Genomic DNA, 22,003 nt, shown 5'->3' with positions numbered 1-22,003 from the left:
TGAGCTGCAGTGCAGCAGGGGGTGTTATCATCCTACATGCAGTGTATACAGGTGTGGTGAGCTGCAGTGAAGCAGGAGGTGCTATCATCATACATGCAGTATATAAATGTGGGGTGAGTGCAGTGCAGCAGGGGGTGTTATCATCATACATGCAGTATATAAATGTGGGGTGAGCTGCAGTGCAGCAGGGGATGTTATCATCATGCTTGCAGTATATACAGGTGGGGTGAGCTGCATTGCAGCAGAAGGTGTTATCATCATGCATGCAGTATATACAGGTAGGGTGAGTACAGTGCAGCAGGAGGTGCTATCATCATACATGCAGTATATACAGGTCGGGTGAGCTGCAGTGCAGCAGGGGGTGTTATCATCATACATGCAGTATATAGAGGTGGGGTGAGCTGCAGTGCAGCAGGGGGTGTTATCATCATACATGCAGTATATGCAGGTGGGGTGAGCTGCAGTGCAGCAGGGGGTGTTATCATCATACATGCAGTATATACAGGTGGGGTGAGTGCAGTGCAGCAGGAGGTGTTATCATCATACGTGCAGTATATACAGGTGGGGTGAGCTGCAGTGCAGCAGGAGGTGCTATCATCATACATGCAGTATATACAGGTGGGGTGAGTGCAGTGCAGCAGGAGGTGCTATCATCATACATGCAGTATATACAGGTGGGGTGAGTGCAGTGCAGCAGGAGGTGCTATCATCATACATGCAGTATATACAGGTGGGGTGAGCTGCAGTGCAGCAGGAGGTGTTGTCATCATACATGCAGTATATACAGGTGGGGTGAGCTGCAGTGCAGCAGGGGGTGTTATCATCATACATGCAGTATATACAGGTGGGGTGAGCTGCAGTGCAGCAGGGGGTGTTATCATCATACATGCAGTATATACAGGTGGGGTGAGCTGCAGTGCAGCAGGAGGTGCTATCATCATACATGCAGTATATACAGGTGGGGTGAGTGCAGTGCAGCAGGAGGTGCTATCATCATACATGCAGTATATACAGGTGGGGTGAGTGCAGTGCAGCAGGAGGTGCTATCATCATACATGCAGTATATACAGGTGGGGTGAGCTGCAGTGCAGCAGGAGGTGTTGTCATCATACATGCAGTATATACAGGTGGGGTGAGCTGCAGTGCAGCAGGGGGTGTTATCATCATACATGCAGTATATACAGGTGGGGTGAGCTGCAGTGCAGCAGGGGGTGTTATCATCATACATGCAGTATATACAGGTGGGGTGAGCTGCAGTGCAGCAGGAGGTGTTGTCATCATACATGCAGTATATACAGGTGGGGTGAGCTGCAGTGCAGCAGGAGGAGTTATCACTATACATGCAGTATATAGAGGTGGGGTGAGCTGCAGTGTAATGAAGGATGCTTTCTGTCTTTTCGGCTAGCTGTACATTTGTGTTATGAGCCATAAGTGTTATCAGAGTCGCCGCTGGAGCTCCGCCATAAGTGTGCTGCCCTGAATCTCTGCCTGCCAGGTGTCAGCGCAGTCACATTCCTGGTGGTATTGCAGGCAGTGCTGCAGCAGTCCTGAGCGGCGCTGTCTCACTGTGTGGGGGTCACACTGTGGTGGTATTACTTATGACTTGTAAAGTGGTTACAGTGGTCTCTGCACGGTGCCGTCCTCAGTAGCAGCATGTCTGGCGGTATATGGGGGGGGGGGGCAGCATGTCTGGAGGTATATGGGGGCCAGCAAGTCTGGCGGTATATGGGGGGCAGCATATCTGGCGGTATATGGGGGTAGCATGTCTGGCGGTATATGGGGGTAGCATGTCTGACGGTATATGGGGGCCAGCATGTCTGGCGGTATATGGGGGGCAGCATATCTGGCGGTATATGGGGGTAGCATGTCTGACGGTATATGGGGGTAGCATGTCTGGCGGTATATGGGGGGGGCAGCATGTCTGGCGGTATTTGGGGGGGCAGCATGTCTGACGGTATATGGGGGGCAGCATGTCTGACAGTATACGGGGGGCAGCATGTCTGGCGGTATATGAGGGGGCAGCATGTCTGGCGGTATATGGGGGGCAGCATGTCTGGCGGTATATGGGGAGGCACCATGTCTGGCGGTATATGGGGGGCAGCATGTCTGGCGGTATATGGGGAGGCACCATGTCTGGCGGTATATGGGGGGCAGCATGTCTGGCGGTATATGGGGGGCAGCATGTCTGGCGGTATATGGGGAGGCACCATGTCTGGCGGTATATGGGGGCACCATGTCTGGTGGTATATGGGGGGTAGCATGTCTGGCGGTATATGGGGGGGGCACCATGTCTGGCGGTATATGGGGAGGCACTATGTCTGGCGGTATATGGGGGGCAGCATGTCTGGCAGTATATGGGGGGGCAGCATGTCTGGCAGTATATGGGGGACTGCGTGTCTGGCAGTATATGGGGGGGGGCAGCATGTCTGGCAGTATATGGGGGACTGCGTGTCTGGCAGTATATGGGGGGGCAGCATGTCTGGCGGTATATGGGGAGGCACTATGTCTGGCGGTATATGGGGGGCAGCATGTCTGGCAGTATATGGGGGACTGCGTGTCTGGCAGTATATGGGGGGCACCATGTCTGGCGGTATATGGGGGGGCAGCATGTCTGGCGGTATATGGGGGGGGGGCAGCATGTCTGGCAGTATATGGGGGACTGCGTGTCTGGCAGTATATGGGGGGGCAGCATGTGCTTTGGGGTTCGTGTCCCTGATTTTGTAAGACCCTAGCAGCGCCCCAGCCTGTTACAGATGTGCGCAGCGCCGTACGGCGTCTGCGTGTTGTCCGTTTTTCTCTCTCCCCGTGGACTCAGGCGAGTGCATGCATTGCACCACAGAATATTACGGGTGCGTGTGTCGGGGGTAGAGGTGACCCTAACGGCGGCTTTGCTGGGATACGGAATATTCTCAGAGACCCTACATAGAAGAGCGCAGCAGGAGGCGCCGCGGTGCAGAGGGATGTCCTCCCCCATATGCAGGCGTAGTGCGGCACGCTATGGCGCTGTCCTATAGCGGCCAGCTCCTCCCGTCTTCTGCTGAGTCGCTCCTTTTATGTTCTGCGGCTTCAGCGCTTCAGTAATGAGGTCGGCGGCCGCAAAAGGATCCGGTTCCTGCAGAAACGTAACAAGATCCGTACGGCTTATCTACAGTCCAACCGAGGAAGAGCGAGGTGGGGGCCGAGTCTTAAAGGGGCCGCTGGCAACATGCAGGACATAGAGTCTGACAGCTGAAGCCTGAGGAGGTGCTTATACACAGGGGGAGGAGCCATGGACACAAGACCCAGGGACACTATAAGGGAGGGGCTTATATACATGGAGGAGGAGCCATGGAGACAAGAGCCAGGAACACTTAACGGGGGGTGGTCTTATACACATAGGGGAGGGGCCAGAAACACTACACTGGGAGGGGCCTATACACATGGGGAGGAGCCAGGAACACTCAACATGGGAGGGGCTTATACAATTGGGGGAGGAGTCAGGAACACTGAATGGAGGGGGGGCTTACAGATGAGGAGGACTCATGGACACAAGAGCCAGGAACAGTAAAAAGGAGGTGGGGCTTATACGTATAAGGGAGGAGCCATTGACAAAAAAGCCAAGAACACTAAACAGGGGAGGGGCTTAAACACCTGGGGGTGGAGCCATGGGCACAAGACTTAAAGGAGATGTCCCGCGCCGAAACGGGTTTTTTTTTTTTAAACCCCCCCCCCCCGTTTGGCGCGAGACAACCCCGATGCAGGGGTTAAAAAAACCACCCGCACAGCGCTTACCTGAATCCCGGCGGTCCGGCGTCTTCATACTCACCTGCTGAAGATGGCCGCCGGGATCCTCTGTCTTCATGGACCGCAGGGCTTCTGTGCGGTCCATTGCCGATTCCAGCCTCCTGATTGGCTGGAATCGGCACGTGACGGGGCGGAGCTACACGGAGCTACACGGAGCCCCATAGAGAAGAGGAGAAGACCCGGACTGCGCAAGCGCGGCTAATTTGGCCATCGGAGGGCGAAAATTAGTCGGCACCATGGAGACGAGGACGCTAGCAACGGAGCAGGTAAGTAAAAAACTTTTTATAACTTCTGTATGGCTCATAATTAATGCACAATGTACATTACAAAGTGCATTATTATGGCCATGCAGAAGTGTATAGACCCACTTGCTGCCTCGGGACAACCCCTTTAAGATCCTGCTCTCAGGGCCCCTCCTCGTCTTGACCTCCTGCTCTTTGGGGCCCCTCCTTATCTCTGGCCTCCTGCTCTCGGGGTCTCTCTTACTCACTGACCTGCTGCTCTCGGGCCCCTCCTCGACTCTGACCTCCTGCTCTCGGGGCCCCTCTTTGTTGCTGAACTCCTGCTCTCGGGACCCCTCCTTGTCACTGACCTCCTACTCTCAGGGCCCCACCTTGTCGCTGACCTCCTGCTCTCGGGGCTCCTCCTCGTCTCTGACCTCGTGCTCTCGGGGCCCCTACTCGTCTCTGGCCTCCTGCTCTCATGGGCCCCTCCTACATGCTGACCTCCTGCTCTCAGGGGCCCCTCCTCGTCTCTGACATCCAGCTCACAGGGCCCCTTCTACTTGCTGGCCTCCTGCTCTCGGGGCCCCTCCCCATCTCTGGATTCCTGCTCTCATGGCCCCTCCTTGTCTCTGGCTTCCTGCTCTCAGGGCCCCTCCTTGTCTCTGGCCTCCTGCTCTTGGGGCCCCTCCTCGTCTCTCGCCTCCTATTATCGTGGCCCCTCCTACTTGCTGACCTCCTGTTCTTGGGGCCGCTCTTCGTCTCTGACTTCCTGCTCTTGGGGCCCCTCCTCGTTGCTAACCTCCTGCTCTTGGGGCCCCTCCTCGTCTCTGACCTCCTGCTCTCGGGGGACCTCCTCGACTTTGACCTCTTGCTCACAGGGCCCCTCCTCGTTGCTGACCTCATACTCTGGCCTCCTGCTCTCGGGCCCCTCCTTGTAGCTGACCTCCTGCTCTCGGGGCTCTACCTCGTCGCTGATCTCCTGCTCTTGGGCCCCCCCCTTGTCACTGACCTCCTGCTCTCGGGGCCACTCCTTATCGCTGACCTCCTGCTCTCAAGGCCCCTCCTTCTCTCTCATCTCAGGGCCCCTCCTTGTCTCTGGACTCCTGCTCTCGGGGGCCCCTCTTACTCGCTGACCTCCTGCTCTTGGGGCCGCTTCTCGTCTCTGACCTCGTGCTCTTGGAGCCGCTCCTCATCTCTGGCCTCCTGGCCTTGGGGCCCCTTCTCGTCGCTGACCTCCTGCCCTCAGGGCCCCTCCTCATTTCTGACCTCCTGCTCTTGGGGCCCCTCCTCGTTGCTGACCTCATACTCTGGCCTGCTGCTCTCAGGCCCCTCATTGTCGCTGACGTCCTGCTCTCGGGGCTCTACCTCATCGCTGATCTCCTGCTCTTGGTGCCCATCCATGTCGCTTACCTCCTACTCTGGCCCCCTGTTCTCAGGGCCCCTCCTTCTCTCTGATCTCCTAATCATGGGTCCCCTACCCGTCTCTGGCCTCCAGCTCTTGGGGCCCCTCCTACTCTCTGACCTCCTGCTCTTGGGGCCCCTCCTTGTCTCTGGCCTCCTGCTCTAGGGGCCACTCCTCGTCTCTGACCTCCTACTCTGGGCCCCTCCTCATCTCTGACCTCCTGCTTCTTAGGGCCCCGCGACATCTCTGGCCTCCTGCTCTCAGGTCCACTCCTCATCTCTGGCCTCCTGCTCTCGAGGCCCCTCCTTGTCACTGATCTCCTGATCTTGGGCCCCTCCTACTTGCTGACCACCTGCTCTTGGGGCACCTTCTCATCACTGACCACCTGCTCTCGGGGCCCCTCCTCGTCTCTTAATTCCTGCTCTCGGGGCCCCTCCTCTTTGCTGACCTCCTGTTCTCAGGGCTCTACCTCGTCGCTGATCTCCTGTTCTTGGGGCCCCTCCTTGTTACTGACCTCCTGCTCTGGCGTCCTGCTATCGGAGCCACTCCTTGTTGCTAACCTCCTACTCTCGGGGCCCCTCCTCATCGCTGGCCTCCTGATGTCGGGGCCCCTCCTCGACTCTGACCTCCTGCTCTCAGGGCTCTACCTCGTCACTGATCTCCTGTTCTTGGGGCCCCTCCTTGTTGCTGACCTCCTGCACTGGCCTCCTGCTATCGGGGCCACTCCATGTTGCGAACCTCCTACTCTCGGGGCCCCTCCTCGTTGCTGACCTCCTGCTCTCAGGGCCCCTCCTTGCCTCTGATCTCCTGATGACGGGGCCCCTCCTCGTCTCTGGCCTCCTGCTCTCGGGGCTCTACCTCGGCGCTGATCTCCTGCTCTTGGGGTCCCTCCTTGTTTCTGATCTCCGAGCCCTTTCTTGTCGCTAACCTTCTACTCCCGGGGCCACTCCTCGTCGCTGACCTCCTACAATCAGGGCCCCTACTTGTCTCTGGCCTCCTGCTCTCGGGGGCCCCACCTACTTGCTGACCTCCTGTTCCTGGGGCCGCTTCTCACCTCTGACCTCCTGCTCTTGGAGCCGCTCCTCGTCTCTGGCCTCCTGCTCTTGGGGCCCCTCCTCGTCACTGACCTCCTGCTCACAGGGCCCCTCCTTCTTGCTGACCTCCTGCCTTCGGGGTCCCTCCTCATCTCTGACGTCCTGCTCTTGGGGCCCCTCCTCTTTGCTGACCTCCTGCTCTCAGGGCTCTACCTCGTCGCTGATCTCCTGTTCTTGGGGCCTCTCCTTGTCGCTGATCTCCTGCTCTGGCCTCCTGCTATTGGGGCCACTCCTTGTTGCTAACCTCCTACTCTCGGGGCCCCTCCTCGTCGCTGGCCTCCTGCTCTCGTGGCCCCTCCTTGCCTCTGATCTTCTGATATCGGGGCCCCTCCTCGTCTCTGGCCTCCTGCTCTCGGGGCCCCACCTACTTGCTGACCTCCTGTTCCTGGGGCCGTTTCTCATCTCTGACCTCCTGCTCTTGGAGCCGCTCCTTGTCTCTGGCCTCCTGCTATTGGGGCCCCTCCTCGTCACTGATTTCCTGCTCACAGGGCCCCTTCTACTTGCTGGCCTCCTGCTCTGGGGCCCCTCCTTATCTCTGGCCTCCTGCTCTCATGGCCCCTCCTCGTCTCTGGCCTCCTGCTCTCAGGGCCCCTACTAGTCTCTGGCCTCCTGCTCTCAGGGCCCCTCCTCGTCTCTGGCCTCCTGCTCTCGGGGGCCCCTCCTAGTCTCTGGCCTGCTGCCCTCGGTGCCCCTCCTCATCTCTGACCTCCTGCTCTCGGGGCCCCTCCTCTTTGCTGACCTCCTGCTCTCAGGGCTCTACCTCGTCACTGATCTCCTGTTCTTGGGGCCCCTCCTTGTCGCTGACCTCCTGCTCTGGCCTCCTGCTATCGGGGCCACTCCTTGTTGCTAACCTCCTACTCTCGGGGCCCCTCCTCGTCGCTGACCTCCTGCTCTCAGGGCCCCTTCTACTTGCTGGCCTCCTGCTCTGGGGCCCCTCCTCATCTCTGACCTCCTGCTCTTGGGGCCCCTCCTCTTTGCTGACCTCCTGCTCTCAGGGCTCTACCTCGTCACTGATCTCCTGTTCTTGGGGCCCCTCCTTGTCGCTGACCTCCTGCTCTGGCCTCCTGCTATCGGGGCCACTCCTTGTTGCTAACCTCCTACTCTCGGGGCCCCTCCTCGTCGCTGACCTCCTGCTCTCAGGGCCCCTCCTTGCCTCTGATCTCCTGATGTCGGGGCCCCTCCTCGTCTCTGGCCTCCTGCTCTCGGTGCTCTACCTCGTCGCTGATCTCCTGCTCTTGGCGTCCCTCTTTGTTTCTGATCTCCGAGCCCTTACTGGTCGCTAACCTCCTACTCCCGGGGCCCCTCCTTGTCGCTGACCTCCTGCAATCAGGGCCCCTACTTATCTCTGGCCTCCTGCTCTTGGGGGCCCCACCTACTTGCTGACCTGCTGTTCCTGGGGACGCTTCTCACCTATGACCTCCTGCTCTTGGAGCCGCTCCTTGTCTATGGCCTCCTGCTCTTGGGGACCCTCCTGTCACTGACCTCCTGCTCTCAGGGCCCCTCCTTGTTGCTTACCTCCTGCCCTCAAGGCCCCTCCTCATCTCTGACGTCCTGCTCTTGGGGCCCCTCCTCTTTGCTGACCTCCTGCTCTCAGGGCTCTACCTCGTCACTGATCTCCTGTTATTGTGGGCCCCTCCTTGTCGCTGACCTCCTGCTCTGGCCTCCTGCTATCAGGGCCACTCCTTGTTGCTAACCTCCTACTCTCGGGGCCCCTCCTCGTCGCTGGCCTCCTGCTCTCAGGGCCCCTCCTTCTCTCTGATCTCCTGATGTCGGGGCCCCTCCTCGTCTCTGGCCTCCTGCTCTCGGGGCTCTACCTCGTTGCTGATCTCCTACTCTTGGGGTCCCTCCTTGTTTCTGATCTCCGAGCCCTTTCTTGTCGCTAACCTTCTACTCCCGGGGCCACTCCTCGTCGCTGACCTCCTACAATCAGGGCCCCTACTTGTTTCTGGCCTCCTGCTCTAGGGGCCACTCCTCATCTCTGACCTCCTACTCTGAGCCCCTCCTCATCTCTGACCTCCTGCTTCTTAGGGCCCCGCGACATCTCTGGCCTCCTGCTCTCAGGTCCACTCCTCATCTCTGGCCTCCTGCTCTCGAGGCCCCTCCTTGTCACTGATCTCCTGATCTTGGGCCCCTCCTACTTGCTGACCACCTGCTCTTGGGGCACCTTCTCATCACTGACCACCTGCTCTCGGGGCCCCTCCTCGTCTCTTAATTCCTGCTCTTGGGGCCCCTCCTCTTTGCTGACCTCCTGTTCTCAGGGCTCTACCTCGTCGCTGATCTCCTGTTTTTGGGGCCCCTCCTTGTCACTGACCTCCTGCTCTGGCGTCCTGCTATCGGAGCCACTCCTTGTTGCTAACCTCCTACTCTCGGGGCGCCTCCTCATCGCTGGCCTCCTGATGTCGGGGCCCCTCCTCGACTCTGACCTCCTGCTCTCAGGGCTCTACCTCGTCACTGATCTCCTGTTCTTGGGGCCCCTCCTTGTTGCTGACCTCCTGCACTGGCCTCCTGCTATCGGGGCCACTCCATGTTGCGAACCTCCTACTCTCGGGGCCCCTCCTCGTTGCTGGCCTCCTGCTCTCAGGGCCCCTCCTTGCCTCTGATCTCCTGATGACGGGGCCCCTTCTCGTCTCTGGCCTCCTGCTCTCGGGGCTCTACCTCGTCGCTGATCTCCTGCTCTTGGGGTCCCTCCTTGTTTCTGATCTCCGAGCCCTTTCTTGTCGCTAACCTTCTACTCCCGGGGCCACTCCTCGTCGCTGACCTCCTACAATCAGGGCCCCTACTTGTCTCTGGCCTCCTGCTCTCGGGGGCCCCACCTACTTGCTGACCTCCTGTTCCTGGGGCCGCTTCTCACCTCTGACCTCCTGCTCTTGGAGCCGCTCCTCGTCTCTGGCCTCCTGCTCTTGGGGCCCCTCCTCGTCACTGACCTCCTGCTCACAGGGCCCCTCCTTCTTGCTGACCTCCTGCCCTCGGGGTCCCTCCTCATCTCTGACGTCCTGCTCTTGGGGCCCCTCCTCTTTGCTGACCTCCTGCTCTCAGGGCTCTACCTCGTCGCTGATCTCCTGTTCTTGGGGCCTCTCCTTGTCGCTGATCTCCTGCTCTGGCCTCCTGCTATCGGGGCCACTCCTTGTTGCTAACCTCCTACTCTCGGGGCCCCTCCTCGTCGCTGGCCTCCTGCTCTCGTGGCCCCTCCTTGCCTCTGATCTTCTGATATCGGGGCCCCTCCTCGTCTCTGGCCTCCTGCTCTCGGGGCCCCACCTACTTGCTGACCTCCTGTTCCTGGGGCCGTTTCTCATCTCTGACCTCCTGCTCTTGGAGCCGCTCCTTGTCTCTGGCCTCCTGCTCTTGGGGCCCCTCCTCGTCACTGATTTCCTGCTCACAGGGCCCCTTCTACTTGCTGGCCTCCTGCTCTGGGGCCCCTCCTCATCTCTGGCCTCCTGCTCTCATGGCCCCTCCTCATCTCTGGCCTCCTGCTCTCATGGCCCCTCCTCGTCTCTGGCCTCCTGCTCTCGGGGCCCCTACTAGTCTCTGGCCTCCTGCTCTCAGGGCCCCTCCTCGTCTCTGGCCTCCTGCTCTCGGGGGCCCCTCCTAGTCTCTGGCCTGCTGCCCTCGGTGCCCCTCCTCATCTCTGACCTCCTGCTCTCGGGGCCCCTCCTCTTTGCTGACCTCCTGCTCTCAGGGCTCTACCTCGTCACTGATCTCCTGTTCTTGGGGCCCCTCCTTGTCGCTGACCTCCTGCTCTGGGCTCCTGCTATCGGGGCCACTCCTTGTTGCTAACCTCCTACTCTCGGGGCCCCTCCTCGTCGCTGACCTCCTGCTCTCAGGGCCCCTTCTACTTGCTGGCCTCCTGCTCTGGGGCCCCTCCTCATCTCTGACCTCCTGCTCTTGGGGCCCCTCCTCTGTGCTGACCTCCTGCTCTCAGGGCTCTACCTCGTCACTGATCTCCTGTTCTTGGGGCCCCTCCTTGTCGCTGACCTCCTGCTCTGGCCTCCTGCTATCGGGGCCACTCCTTGTTGCTAACCTCCTACTCTCGGGGCCCCTCCTCGTCGCTGACCTCCTGCTCTCAGGGCCCCTCCTTGCCTCTGATCTCCTGATGTCGGGGCCCCTCCTCGTCTCTGGCCTCCTGCTCTCGGTGCTCTACCTCGTCGCTGATCTCCTGCTCTTGGCGTCCCTCCTTGTTTCTGATCTCCGAGCCCTTACTGGTCGCTAACCTCCTACTCCCGGGGCCCCTCCTTGTCGCTGACCTCCTGCAATCAGGGCCCCTACTTATCTCTGGCCTCCTGCTCTTGGGGGCCCCACCTACTTGCTGACCTGCTGTTCCTGGGGACGCTTCTCACCTATGACCTCCTGCTCTTGGAGCCGGTCCTTGTCTATGGCCTCCTGCTCTTGGGGACCCTCCTGTCACTGACCTCCTGCTCTCAGGGCCCCTCCTTGTTGCTTACCTCCTGCCCTCAAGGCCCCTCCTCATCTCTGACGTCCTGCTCTTGGGGCCCCTCCTCTTTGCTGACCTCCTGCTCTCAGGGCTCTACCTCGTCACTGATCTCCTGTTATTGTGGGCCCCTCCTTGTCGCTGACCTCCTGCTCTGGCCTCCTGCTATCGGGGCCACTCCTTGTTGCTAACCTCCTACTCTCGGGGCCCCTCCTCGTCGCTGGCCTCCTGCTCTCAGGGCCCCTCCTTCTCTCTGATCTCCTGATGTCGGGGCCCCTCCTCGTCTCTGGCCTCCTGCTCTCGGGGCTCTACCTCGTCGCTGATCTCCTACTCTTGGCATCCCTACTTGTTTCTGATCTCTGAGCCCTTCCTTGTTGCTAACATCCTACTCCCGGGGCCCCTCCTCATCGCTGACCTCCTGCAATCAGAGCCCCTCCTTCTCTTTCATCTCGGGGGCCCCTCCTTGTCTCTGGCCTCCTGCTCTTGTGGCCCCTCCTACTTGCTGACCTCCTGTTCTTGGGGCCGCTTCTAATCTCTGACCTCCTGCTCTTGGAGCAGCTCCTCATCTCTGGCCTCCTGCTCTTGGGGCCCCTCCTCGTCGCTGACCTCCTGCCCTCGGGGCCCCTCCTCGTCTCTGACCTTCTGCTCTTGGAGCCCCTCCTCGTTTCTGATCTCATATTCTGGCCTCCTGCTCTCAGGGCTCTACCTTGTCGCTGATCTCCTTCTCTTGTGGCCCCTTTTCGTCACTGACCTAACGCTCTCAGGGCCCCTCCTTGTTGCTGACCTCCTGCTCTGACCTCCTGCTATCGGGGCCACTCCTTGTTGCTAACCTCCTACTCTCGGGGCCCCTCCTCGTCGCTGGCCTCCTGCTCTCAGGGGCCCTCCTTGCCTCTGATCTCCTGATGTCGGGGCCCCTCCTCGTCTCTGGCCTCCTGCTCTCGGGGCTCTACCTCGTCGCTGATCTCCTGCTCTTGGCATCCCTCCTTGTTTCTGATCTCCGAGCCCTTCCTTGTTGCTAACATCCTACTCCTGGGGCCCCTCCTCGTCAATGACCTAATGCAATCAGGGCCCCTCCTTCTCTTTCATCTCGGGCCCCTCTTTGTCTCTGGCCTCCTGCTCTCGTGGCCCCTCCTACTTGCTGACCTGCTGTTCTTGGGGCCGATTCTCATCTCTGACCTCCTGCTCTTGGAGCCGCTCCTCATCTCTGGCCTCCTGCTCTTGGGGCCCCTCCTCGTTGCTGACCTCCTGCCCTCGGGCCCCTCCTCGTCTCTGACCTTCTGCTCTTGGAGCCCCTCCTCGTTTCTGATCTCATATTCTGGCCTCCTGCTCTCAGGGCTCTACCTTGTCGCTGATCTCCTACTCTTGGGGCCCCTCCTTGTCGCTGACCTGCTGCTCTGGCCTCATGCTCTCGGGGCCACTCCTTGTTGCTAAACTCATACTCTCGGGGCGGCTCCTCGTCGCCGACCTCCTGCTCTCAGGGCCCCTCCTTCTCTCTGATCTCCTGATCTCGGGGCCCCTCCTCGTCTCTGGCCTCCTGCTCTCGGATCTCCTCTTACTCGCTGACCTCCTGCTCTTAGGGGCACCTTCTCGTCTCTGACCTCCTGCTCTCGGGGCCGCGCCTTGTCTCTGGCCTCCTGCTCTCCGGGCCCTTCCTCGTCGCTGACCTCCTATTCTCTGTGCCCCTCCACGTCTCTGACCTCCTGGTCTTGGGGCCCTTCCTCGTCGCTGACCTTCTGCTCTCGGGGCCCCTGCTCATCTCTGACCTCCTGCTCTTGGGGCGGCTCCTCATCTCTGACCTCTTGCTCTCGGGGCCCCTCCACGTCTCTGACCTTCTGCTCTCGGGGGCCCTTCTCCACTCCGACCTCTTGCTCTCGGGGCCCTCCTTGTTGCTGACCTAATACTCTGGCCTCCTGCTCTTGGGCCCCTCCTCATAGCTGATGTCTTGCTCTCGGGGCTCTACCTAGTCGCTGATTTCCTGCTATTGGGGCCCCACCTTGTCGCTGACCTCCTACTCCCTGGTCCCCTCCTCGTCTCTGACCTCCTTCTTCCAGGGCCTCTCCACGTCTCTGACCTCTTGCTCTGGGGGTCCTTTCTCGTCGCTGACCTGATTTTGAGGGCCCTCCATGTCTCTGACCTCCTGCTCTCGGGGTCCTTCCTCGTCTTTGACCTCCTGCTCTCGGTGCCCCTCCTTGTCTCTGGCCTCCTGCTCTCGGGGCCCCTCCTACTCAACCTCCTGCTTTTGGGGCCCTTCCTGCTCGCTGACCTCCTGCTCTCAGGGGACCCTTCTCATCTCTCATCCCCTGCTCTTGGGGCCCCTCCTTGTCGCTGACCTCCTGCTCTGGCCTCCTGCTCTCGGGGCCACTCCTTGTTGCTAACCTCCTACTCTCGGTGCCCATCCTCGTCTCTGGCCTCCTGCTCTCGGGGCCCCTTCTCCACTCCGACCTCCTGCTCTCGGGGCCCCTCTTCGTTGTTGACCTCCTACTCTGGCCTCCTGCTTTCGGGGCTCCCCCTTGTCGCTGACCTCCTGCTCTGGCTACCTGCTTTCGAGGCCCAACCTGATCGCTGACCTCCTGCTTGCGGGGCCCCTCCTCGTCTCTGGCCTCCTGCTCTTGGGGCCTCTCCTCGTCGCTGACCTCCTGCTCTCGGGGGCCCCTCCTCGTCACTGGCCTCCTGCTCTCAGGGGCCCCTCCTCGTCACTGGTCTCCTGCTCTCGGGGCTCTACCTCGTCGCTGATCTCCTGCTCTAGGGGGCCCCTCCTCGTCACTGGACTCCTGCTCTCGGGGCCCCTGCGTGTTAGTCCCTGACCTCCTGCTCTCGGGGCCCCTCCTCGTTAGTCCCTGACCTCCTGCTCTCGGGGCCCCTCCTCATCACTGGCCTCCTGCTCTCGAGGCCCCTCCTCGTTAGTCCCTTACCTCCTGCTCTCGGGGCCCTTCCTCATCACTGGCCTCCTGCTCTCGAGGCCCCTGCCTGTTAGTCTCTGACCTCCTGTTCTCGGGGCCCCTCCTCATCACTGGCCTCCTGCTCTTGAGGCCCCTGCCCGTTAGTCTCTGACCTCCTGTTGTCGGGGCCCCTCCTTATTAGTCCCTGACCTCCTGCTCTCGGGGCCCCTCCTCATCACTGGCCTCCTGCTCTAGGGGGCCCCTCCTCGTCACTGGACTCCTGCTCTCGGGGCCCCTGCGCGTTAGTCCCTGACCTCCTGCTCTCGCGGCCCCTCCTCGTTAGTCCCTGACCTCCTGCTCTCGGGGCCCCTCCTCATCACTGGCCTCCTGCTCTCGAGGCCCCTCCTCATTAGTCCCTGACCTCCTGCTCTCGGGGCCCCTGCCCGTTAGTCTCTGACCTCCTGTTGTCGGGACCCCTCCTTATTAGTCCCTGACCTCCTGCTCTCGGGGCCCCTCCTCATCACTGGCCTCCTGCACTCGAGGCCCCTGCCCGTTAGTCTCTGACCTCCTGTTGTCGGGGCCCCTCCTTATTAGTCCCTGACCTCCTGCTCTCGGGGCCCCTCCTCATCACTGGCCTCCTGCACTCGAGGCCCCTGCCCGTTAGTCTCTGACCTCCTGTTCTCGGGGCCCCTCCTCGTTAGTCCCTGACCTCCTGCTCTTGGGGCCCCTCCTTGTCGCTGACCTACTGCTCTGGCGCTCTTCATACTGAGGGGTCACATGATGTTGCAGCATGTATCGGGGAGGTCATCGGCGCTGCAGATCATCCAAACAGGCGATGTTGTGGAAGTCCCCCCGCTGCTGGCCCTGGGGGGCTCATCTGCTGCTGATATTGGGGGTCTCGGAGGCTCCTGACCCGTTCGCGGCCGTATCCTCACATTCCATCTCCTGGCTGGAAGCGCTGTGTTTTCCCAGCAGCCTCTGCTTCTCGCACTTTCCATTACAGAGTCCTGACATCTGCATATAATCAGACGCCGCACGTGAGGCCACGGAGGGTCCGGCCACTGGGCCCCCAGGAGGCGAAGCACGACAGCCGCTTCTGTGCTGCTAGGAGCGTATCCCCAGCTCTTACGTGGCCCGACAGTGCTGCTGTGGGGCCCCCAGAATCCCAGGAGACAGGAGGTCTGCAGAGCATTGCCCCCTCCTCCTAAAGCATTACCAGCCGCACCAGTGACTCCACTACAGGCTGCAGTGCGTTCCCTGTCAGCAGAGAAGCTGGATATGGCCCTTCATGCTTTACACTGCAGCTCAGATCACTAGGGAGAGCGTTATAAACTAAAAGCAACTCAACTGCCTTTATAAAGAAAGAGAGTCACCAGAGATATCTGCAGCTGGGGGAGGGGCCTCAACAAGTGGGAGGAGCCTAGAGAACGCCATGTAAGGGTCTCTCCCAGGACCCCCGTCAATCACATCCAAGTGACAGGGTTTGTTTTATCTCTGCAGTGCTCCCCTGTCAGACAGATACCCCCAGTCCATGAACAGCATGCCAGACTCCAGTGAAGACTGACACAAAGCCCGACCTCACATTGGGGGCAACTGTCCGATGTTACCCGATGATGGCATTGACCCTGCTGTGTGTCAGTCCTCACTGCAGTGCTGGCATTGTGTTCATGGACGCTTGGGGGTCTCTGAGCAGGGATTGTGGCCACTCTGCTATAAACAGATCACATGAGGGGATTGCAGCGCCGCGCTGTCTCCATAGTGTGGTAATCCCCTCATGTGCGGCCGCCCTGACGTAACCTCGAGCAGATCTGAGGGATTAGAGTGTAAGCTCTGTGGGTAAGGGGAGACCTCCTGTATGTAGTCTGATCCTCCTCCATGTCATCCAACCCTGGCCAGGACTGTCATGGGCCCGGCCATGAAAACGGATAGGCCAGCAACCTAAGGGTCCCAGCGACTAATGGGACTGGTGATAAATGGGACCTGACGACTAAAGGGCCCAGCAACAAATGGAATCTACCGACTGATGGGGCCCGACTCCACGCAGGGGTGAGAGAGTGGGACAATAAGTCAGCTGATGGGAGACCAAGGAGAGGGGAGCGGACAAGGGGGAGGACGAGAGAGGGATGAGCGGAAGGACAGAGGAGCAGGCGAGAGACGGACGGGAGACGAATGGGGGGGGGGGGGGGGGGGGCAGATGAGAGACAGACGGGGGAGGGGTTGGACGGGGATGAGGGGGTATACTGGAGACTGAGGGAGGGCTGACCGGGGGGGGGGGGGGGGGGGAGGGGGGGAGTTGAGGATTGGACTAAGGGCCCATTTACACACAAGGGTGATCGCTCAAAAGATGGCTTTTGAGCGATCATTTTGCATAAACTACTAATTGGTACTAATGCCTATAGTGTGAGCCGCGGCGAGCTGTACTCAGAGAACAGCGGGGGGGGGGGGGTCTGTCCTGTGAATACATTCCCTTTGTTCTGCCGCGGGGCTGACAGCTGAGACAGTATTATCAGCGCTCCCTGCTATCAGCTCTTCTGCTGAACATAAAATCATTCTTCGGCAGAAAGGTGTAAGATGGGCCCATTTACACGCGAGGATTAAGACGGCTCTTCAGCGATTTTTGAACAACAATCATTGTGTGTAAAAGGGCCTTTAGACCTCGGATGTCATCCTAATGAAGAGAGGCATATTCCATCCTGAATCCACACATTGGTCCCCGACGGAGGACCGCCATGTTCCGTGGGATCTCATTGCGTGTGGCGGGCGTCACATGGTACATGGAGACTGATAACAGGTGTATGTCCCACAAGAGGGGCACCTGCAGCGATTAGACCCCCAGAGGAGGGCGCTCTATAACAAGTAAGACAGGGTAGATCTTATGGCGTAGACTCATCTAGACTTAGTGATATCTTACAGCACAGATGTCCAACACGCGGCCCACCGCCCCGCCGGCCGTGCTGAATGTGGGCGATATCCAGACAGTGCCCACCAGGATGCTTTGGGGTCGGAGTGGAAGTGTAGGGCTGTCAGTGATATCCCTTTCAGAGCGGTGCTTGCAATGACAAACCTCGGCCACTGCACGGGGGGCGACCCAGCGGCTTCCTCTCCAACCCCAGCGGATCCCACCAGGCGCTGCCTCTACTCACCCCACCTGCAGCTCAAGTCCAGCAGTTCTAAGTCTCTGACTTCAGCAGTCATAGACTCCACAATGCTGCCAACGCCGGACCAGGCTGCAGCAGGTGAGTGTAGGGATGCTCCCCGGCCAGAAGCTTATAGGAGGGTTGCTATTGGACTCTGGCCAGGCAGCATCCCTGGCACTACTATAGGGGGTCACTATTGGCATTTGTATAGCGCCAACTTATTCTGCAGCGCTTTCAGGTAATTATTACTTATTACCCCCCACCAAGCTGGGGGCTCATTTTACCGACCTCGGAAGGATGGAAGGCCGAGTCAACCTTAAGCCGTCTACCTGAACCACGTGGGGATTGAACCCACAACCTTCAGGTCGTAAGTGAGAGCTTGTTGTTGTTAGCCATTAAGCTGTTCACAACCCTTAGTGACCCTACAGGCCAGATCCCGCCATGTTTTTCTGTTTTGTTTCTTTCAGTTGTGTGATCTCCATGCCAGTATCCGCTCTGACAGTATCGGCCATCGTGTTCTTTGGCTCCAGGTCTTCTTTTACCGCTGATCTGTACAAGCATCATAGATTTTTCCAGTAACTCTGCTCATATTACATGGCCAAAATCTGTAAGCCCGAACCCGTCCATCTTGCCCTCCGTGACCCCGAGCCCGTCCATCTTGCCCTCCGTGACCCCGAGCCCAGCCATCTTGCCCTCCGTGACCCCGAGCCCGGCCATCTTGCCCTCCGTGACCCCGAGCCCGGCCATCTTGCCCTCCGTGACCCCGAGCCCGGCCATCTTGCCCTCCATGAGCCTGAGCCCGGCCATCTTGCCCTCCGTGAGCCCGAGCCCGGCCATCTTGCCCTCCGTGAGCCCGAGCCCGGCCATCTTGTCCTCTGTTAGTCTGAAATCGGCCATCTTGTCCTCCGTTAGTCTGAGCCTGGCCATCTTGTCCTCCGTTAGTCTGAGCCTGGCCATCTTGTCTTCCGTGAGTCTGAGCCCGGCCATCTTGTCCTCCGTTAGTCTGAGCCCGGCCATCTTGTCCTCCGTGAGCCCGAGCCGGCCATCTTGTCTTCCGTGAGTCTGAGCCCGGCCATCTTGTCCTCCGTTAGTCTGAGCCCAGCCATCTTGTCCTCCGTTAGTCTGAGCCCGGCCATCTTGTCCTCCGTTAGTCTGAGCCCGGCCATCTTGTCCTCCGTTAGTCTGAGCCTGGCCATCTTGTCCTCCGTTAGTCTGAGCCTGGCCATCTTGTCCTCCGTTAGTCTGAGCCTGGCCATCTTGTCCTCCGTTAGTCTGAGCCTGGCCATCTTGTCCTCCGTGAGCCTGAGCGTGGCCATCTTGTTTTCCGTGAGTCTGAGCCCAGCCATCTTGCCCTCTGTTAGTCTGAAATCGGCCATCTTGTCTTCCGTGAGTCTGAGCCCGGCCATCTTGTCCTCCGTTAGTCTGAGCCCGGCCATCTTGTCCTCCGTTAGACTGAGCCCGGCCATCTTGTCTTCCGTGAGTCTGAGCCCGGCCATCTTGTCCTCCGTTAGTCTGAGCCCGGCCATCTTGTCCTCCGTTAGTCTGAGCCCGGCCATCTTGTCCTCCGTTAGACTGAGCCCGGCCATCTTGTCCTCCGTTAGTCTGAGCCCGGCCATCTTGTCCTCTGTTAGTCTGAGCCCGGCCATCTTGTCCTCCGTTAGTCTGAGCCCGGCCATCTTGCCCTCTGTTAGTCTGAAATCGGCCATCTTGTCCTCCGTTAGTCTGAGCCCGGCCATCTTGTCCTCCGTTAGTCTGAGCCCGGCTATCTTGTCTTCCGTGAGTCTGAGCCCGGCCATCTTGTCCTCCGTTAGTCTGAGCCGGGCCATCTTGTCTTCCGTGAGTCTGAGCCCGGCCATCTTGTCTTCCGTGAGTCTGAGCCCGGCCATCTTGTCCTCCGTTAGTCTGAGCCCGGCCATCTTGTCCTCCGTTAGTCTGAGCCCGGCCATCTTGTCCTCCGTTAGACTGAGCCCGGCCATCTTGTCTTCCGTGAGTCTGAGCCCGGCCATCTTGTCTTCCGTGAGTCTGAGCCCGGCCATCTTGTCCTCCGTTAGTCTGAGCCCGGCCATCTTGTCCTCCGTTAGTCTGAGCCCGGCCATCTTGTCCTCCGTTAGTCTGAGCCCGGCCATCTTGTCCTCCGTTAGACTGAGCCCGGCCATCTTGTCTTCCGTGAGTCTGAGCCCGGCCATCTTGTCCTCCGTGAGTCTGAGCCCGGCCATCTTGTCTTCCGTGAGTCTGAGCCCGGCCATCTTGTCTTCCGTGAGTCTGAGCCCGGCCATCTTGTTCCCCAGTGATATATCGGGTCTTATACGATTCAGGAATTCTCTGCTTGTTCCTCTCGCTGTCCAGGGCATACACAACAGCTTTCACCAGCAGCTCCAACGCATCAGTCCTCCTTCTATCGGTTTTCCCCGCAGTCCCACTTTCACATCCATACATGGCTTTGGGAATATCCTGGGAGTTACCAGTCTTTGGTAGAGCGGTGAAGACAGGTCCTTTCCAGTCCAGTGGCCATTGTGTGGATGCCCTTACTGCCTGGCGCAGCGCTGTGATGACAGCACTAGCTCTGTCGGTATGTTATCTATGCCCGGTGCTTTACTTTTGGCTAGTTGTTTCATTGCCATAACAGCTTCTTACTCCATAATGGAGGCTCCGAGTCCACAGGCTTCACCTCATGCAATGATCCAGGTATGTGGCTGCAGGCATCTAGTCCCTCAGAGTATTCCCTCCACCTGTCCTTGATGCTCTTTTGGTCATTCAGTTCCTTCCCATTTTTGCCTTTGATTGCGAGAGCTTAGCACTGCTGCCCTAGCACGCTACACCACACAAGGCTCTAAATAGCTTAGTGACTTTTTTATTATTTTATTTTATTTTTTTTAATTTTTTTATTTTTATTATTTTTTCTTCTTCTCATTTTTACATACATATACACATTTATTTATGCACCCCCTCGGGTGTAGCAATCATATCATATTTCCCAATAGGCTGTACATGCATTTTAATTCTGTAGTCATCCCATTCAGCTGAAAGCAACCACACGATTTTGAGTCCATCCGCTCTCATATTGGTATTTTACTCCGGATTGTCTTCATCCTATTGTAACAGATATTTGTTTTGTATAAATCTCATGTTAATTTACATGTCCGGATGCTCATATTCTTTTATGTTTTTTGTCATATATTTTATCACTGTTCAGATCGATGTTTTCATCATATATTTATTGTTCTTATTGACACATTTGTGAGACTTCATTATGTATATGAATTTTGGTCTTTTTTTTCCCCCTCTCCTCCCCTTTCTTTGTTAATCACTCCTCCATTATCTATTTGTACTTATCACACAGTCCTATCCAGCCGAACTGACGAAGGGGTTCTTCCCCGAAACGCGTATTCCATTGCTGGTTTTTAATTTCTGAAAAAATAATAAAAAAGAAGTGCTTTCACCATCACACATTGGACTTTGATCTACATCTTCTAGTAGCTTAGAGTGTTGCGCCTCCATACCAGTTCTTTTCACATCCTTTTCACTGTTACTACTGGGACCACTATAGGGGAGTCACTGTTACTACTGGGACCACTATAGGGGAGTCACTGTTACTACTGGGACCACTATAGGGGAGTCACTGTTACTACTGGGAACACTATGGGGGAGTCACTGTTACTACTGGGACCACTATAGGGGAGTCACTGTTACTACTGGGAACACTATGGGGGAGTCACTGTTACTACTGGGACCACTATAGGGGAGTCACTGTTACTACTGGGACCACTATAGGGGAGTCACTGTTACTACTGGGAACACTATGGGGGAGTCACTGTTACTACTGGGAACACTATGGGGGAGTCACTGTTACTACTGGGACCACTATAGGGGAGTCACTGTTACTACTGGGAACACTATGGGGGAGTCACTGTTACTACTGGGACCACTATAGGGGAGTCACTGTTACTACTGGGAACACTATGGGGGAGTCACTGTTACTACTGGGAACACTATGGGGGAGTCACTGTTACTACTGGGAACACTATGGGGGAGTCACTGTTACTACTGGGACCACTATAGGGGAGTCACTGTTACTACTGGGAACACTATGGGGGAGTCACTGTTACTACTGGGACCACTATGGGGGAGTCACTGTTACTACTGGGACCACTATAGGGGAGTCACTGTTACTACTGGGAACACTATGGGGGAGTCACTGTTACTACTGGGAACACTATGGGGGAGTCACTGTTACTACTGGGAACACTATGGGGGAGTCACTGTTACTACTGGGACCACTATAGGGGAGTCACTGTTACTACTGGGAACACTATGGGGGAGTCACTGTTACTACTGGGACCACTATAGGGGAGTCACTGTTACTACTGGGAACACTATGGGGGAGTCACTGTTACTACTGGGACCACTATAGGGGAGTCACTGTTACTACTGGGAACACTATGGGGGAGTCACTGTTACTACTGGGACCACTATAGGGGAGTCACTGTTACTACTGGGAACACTATGGGGGAGTCACTGTTACTACTGGGAACACTATGGGGGAGTCACTGTTACTACTGGGAACACTATGGGGGAGTCACTGTTACTACTGGGACCACTATAGGGGAGTCACTGTTACTACTGGGAACACTATGGGGGAGTCACTGTTACTACTGGGACCACTATGGGGGAGTCACTGTTACTACTGGGAACACTATGGGGGAGTCACTGTTACTACTGGGAACACTATGGGGGAGTCACTGTTACTACTGGGAACACTATGGGGGAGTCACTGTTACTACTGGGACCACTATAGGGGAGTCACTGTTACTACTGGGAACACTATGGGGGAGTCACTGTTACTACTGGGAACACTATGGGGGAGTCACTGTTACTACTGGGAACACTATGGGGGAGTCACTGTTACTACTGGGACCACTATAGGGGAGTCACTGTTACTACTGGGAACACTATGGGGGAGTCACTGTTACTACTGGGACCACTATAGGGGAGTCACTGTTACTACTGGGAACACTATGGGGGAGTCACTGTTACTACTGGGACCACTATAGGGGAGTC

General features: G+C 58.0%; 1 protein-coding gene across 1 annotated transcript; it reads right to left on the bottom strand.

The window, feature by feature from the left end:
* Positions 1-4,728: 4,728 nt before the first annotated feature.
* On the bottom strand, positions 4,729-5,408 carry LOC136607604 (acidic proline-rich protein HP43A-like). Its single transcript, XM_066589050.1, has 2 exons — positions 5,274-5,408; positions 4,729-5,019 (listed from the first exon to the last, which is right to left on the bottom strand). The coding sequence occupies exons 1-2, from the start codon at positions 5,406-5,408 to the stop codon at positions 4,729-4,731; spliced, it is 426 nt and encodes a 141-aa protein (XP_066445147.1).
* Between the last annotated feature and the right edge of the window lie 16,595 nt (positions 5,409-22,003).

This window comes from Eleutherodactylus coqui, chromosome 1 (assembly GCF_035609145.1).
Source record: "Eleutherodactylus coqui strain aEleCoq1 chromosome 1, aEleCoq1.hap1, whole genome shotgun sequence".
NCBI lineage: Eukaryota > Metazoa > Chordata > Amphibia > Anura > Eleutherodactylidae > Eleutherodactylus > Eleutherodactylus coqui.
This window is presented reverse-complemented; position numbering and strand designations above follow the sequence as displayed.